We start from the raw sequence: 2,742 nt of genomic DNA, 5'->3' as shown, positions 1-2,742 counted from the left end.
TTTTTTTTTTTGCAGTATTCATTTAAATTAGCTGAATGTAAGGAATTTATTATTAATTTAATGTATTTATACGGTATTTTTAAGATATATATTTATATATTCTTATGAATTTAATCAGTTCTATATTTTTATTGGAAATGCTCAAAAAAAAAAAAAAAAAAAAAAAAAAAAAAAAAAAAATGAATTATAAATAAAAATGTAAACATTTTTTCAATATATTACTATATATGTTTTATTAATATTATATATATTGTATGAATTATTAAAATTCTATCTTTCTTTAAAAATTAATTTTTTTTTTTTGTTTTTATATATTTGTATTATATAACACATTCACATTCTACTATAGTTATTTTCATACGAAATAAAAATTTATTTAATAATTCAATTTTGAAAAAGTATACATAATTTAAAAAATATATAAAATAAAAATATATGTAATATATATAATAAATAAATAATACATAACCTTATATATTTTATATTCTCTACATGTATATTACATAAAATGTACATAAAAAACGGAAAAGCACTTTTACCTACTACAATTAGTACATATATATAATATATATATATATTTTTGTTTTTGATACATTTTAAAAGAAAACAATTTTTTAATATAAAACCAAAATGTTATATTAAAGTATTAGTTCATTAAAAATAAAAAGAATAGTTATAAACATGTATATTATATTGTATAAATTTAAAAAATGTGTACAGTACATGAATTTTTTTTTTTTTTTTAAATATCCTTTAATAAAAAAATATATATATATATATAAAATATATATATATATATATATATATTATATGCTTAAGCTCCTATTATTATATCTTCGGATGAAGGAAACTTCTTTCACATATGTCCCTGCTTTAAGTCATATCTTTTCATTATTGTTGCTATTACTGGTTGTATACTACCAGTGTACATTTTTTCTTTTCTTAGAAAATAATAAAAGTTATTATCTTTATAAAATTGTTCTATAGATGGAATGATATTATCATAATTTTCACATTTTTTTAATATATCCATTTCTTGATAATAATTATCGCACTTGTCATAAATCAATTCTGTAATATAACTATCATTTTTTTCTGGACATACTAGGCGTTGTTTGTCAATATTACTAATCCAAAATCCATTTTCATTATTATAATTATACATTTTAAATTTATTACTTTTATGAAATAATTTTTTTCCCATTAATTTTTTATTCTTTAATATATTAAAAACATGTTTTTCAAATTCCTTACTCATATGTAAATTTTTCACATGAGGATGATAATTTTTTCTATCAAATTTGTCTTCATATATAATAGTAGATCCTAGTTTATTACTAATAAATGATGAATATTCAAAAGGTAATTTATACGTTTTTTGTTCTTTTCTATGTTTTCCTTTTTTTTGTATTTCAGGATATTTTAATATAAGACTTGTAGATTTATTACAATCTTCCATAAATTTTAATAATTTGTTATTATTTTTATATGATTCAATTATGTTATCTGCATTTATATGCATGGGTAATTTTTTAAAAATAATTTGTGGTATGTCAACTTTTCCTTTTTGTATATCATCTAATGAGTAGCTTTTTAATTTTTTTTCATAAGGACGAATGTCATTTATTTGGTTACATTCATTTTCGCTACGACTTCTTTCCTTTATTTTTTCACATTTTAACTGATCCTTTTCTTCTTTTCTTTGATTTCTATAATTTTTTATATCATCATTATTTATACTTGCGCTCTTAATATCATGTGGTCTGTTGGTTTTTATTTCGAAAGTTTTTGTTTTTTCTGTTGATTTATCATTTGCGTTTTTGCATTTGTTAAATATTTCTACTGGAATATTTACATTATTACTTGATAGACATTTTTCCTTTTTTTTACTTATTTTTAAATTATCCTTCTCATCATATGTACTTGTTAATATTTTTTGTGTTTTCATTTCATTATATCCACGTTTATTAAAGGAGTAGGTATTATTACCATTCTCATGTAACAATTCCATATATGAATTATTTGAATTGTTCGAATGGTTTGGATTATTAATATTTAATATTTCATTATTGCTCTCATAATTCTGTATGGGATATATTGTTTTATTTTTATCATACACATTCTCGTAATTATTATATTTTTCGGCACATTCAAATTCTGGGAACTTCACATTTTTTGTACATATGGACGAATTTAAGAAAAAAGGTACATTGCAATCATAATTATTTTTAATTATCTTTTTATCCATAGAAAATTTATTTGAATCAGCATTTTCGCTACACTGAGAAATTTTAATTTTATTGTCTGAATTAATAATATCATTTGAATAATTTATGCTATTAATGTATGTGTTATCACTGATTTGTTCAGTCCTTTTATGTGTTAGGTTGTCACTATTTAAGGGACACACATTACAATTATATTCATCGTATGAACGATGTAATTCATTTCTATACATGTTCAAAACATGCTCTATATTACAACATTTGGAGCACATTCCATTTAAAAGAATATCATTATGGTTATTTAAACAATTCATTGAGTCATCACAACAATATTGGTTACGACAATGGTTGATTAAGTTGCCTAAGCGTGACATTATATATATAAATAAATATATATGTGATGTGATGTGTTTATAATATAACAAATAAAGTGCAAATTTCTTGTATAAAAAAGGGAATGAAATAATACAAAATAAATTAATAAGGACCTATGTCAACAATTTTTTTTTTTTTTTTT

At 20.0% G+C, this 2,742-nt stretch overlaps 1 protein-coding gene across 1 annotated transcript; it reads right to left on the bottom strand.

Moving 5' to 3' along the window:
- Positions 1-856: 856 nt before the first annotated feature.
- Positions 857-2,599, bottom strand: PRSY57_1317900 (hypothetical protein; the record flags this gene model as incomplete). The annotated part of the gene is made up of 1 exon (XM_012909115.2): positions 857-2,599. One exon carries the CDS (start codon positions 2,597-2,599, stop codon positions 857-859), a length of 1,743 nt encoding a protein of 580 aa, XP_012764569.2.
- Positions 2,600-2,742: the final 143 nt, after the last annotated feature.

Source organism: Plasmodium reichenowi, chromosome 13 (genome assembly GCF_001601855.1).
Source record: "Plasmodium reichenowi strain SY57 chromosome 13, whole genome shotgun sequence".
NCBI lineage: Eukaryota > Apicomplexa > Aconoidasida > Haemosporida > Plasmodiidae > Plasmodium > Plasmodium reichenowi.
The sequence above is the reverse complement of the archived record's forward strand: the minus strand, read 5'-3'. Positions and strand labels throughout refer to the sequence as shown.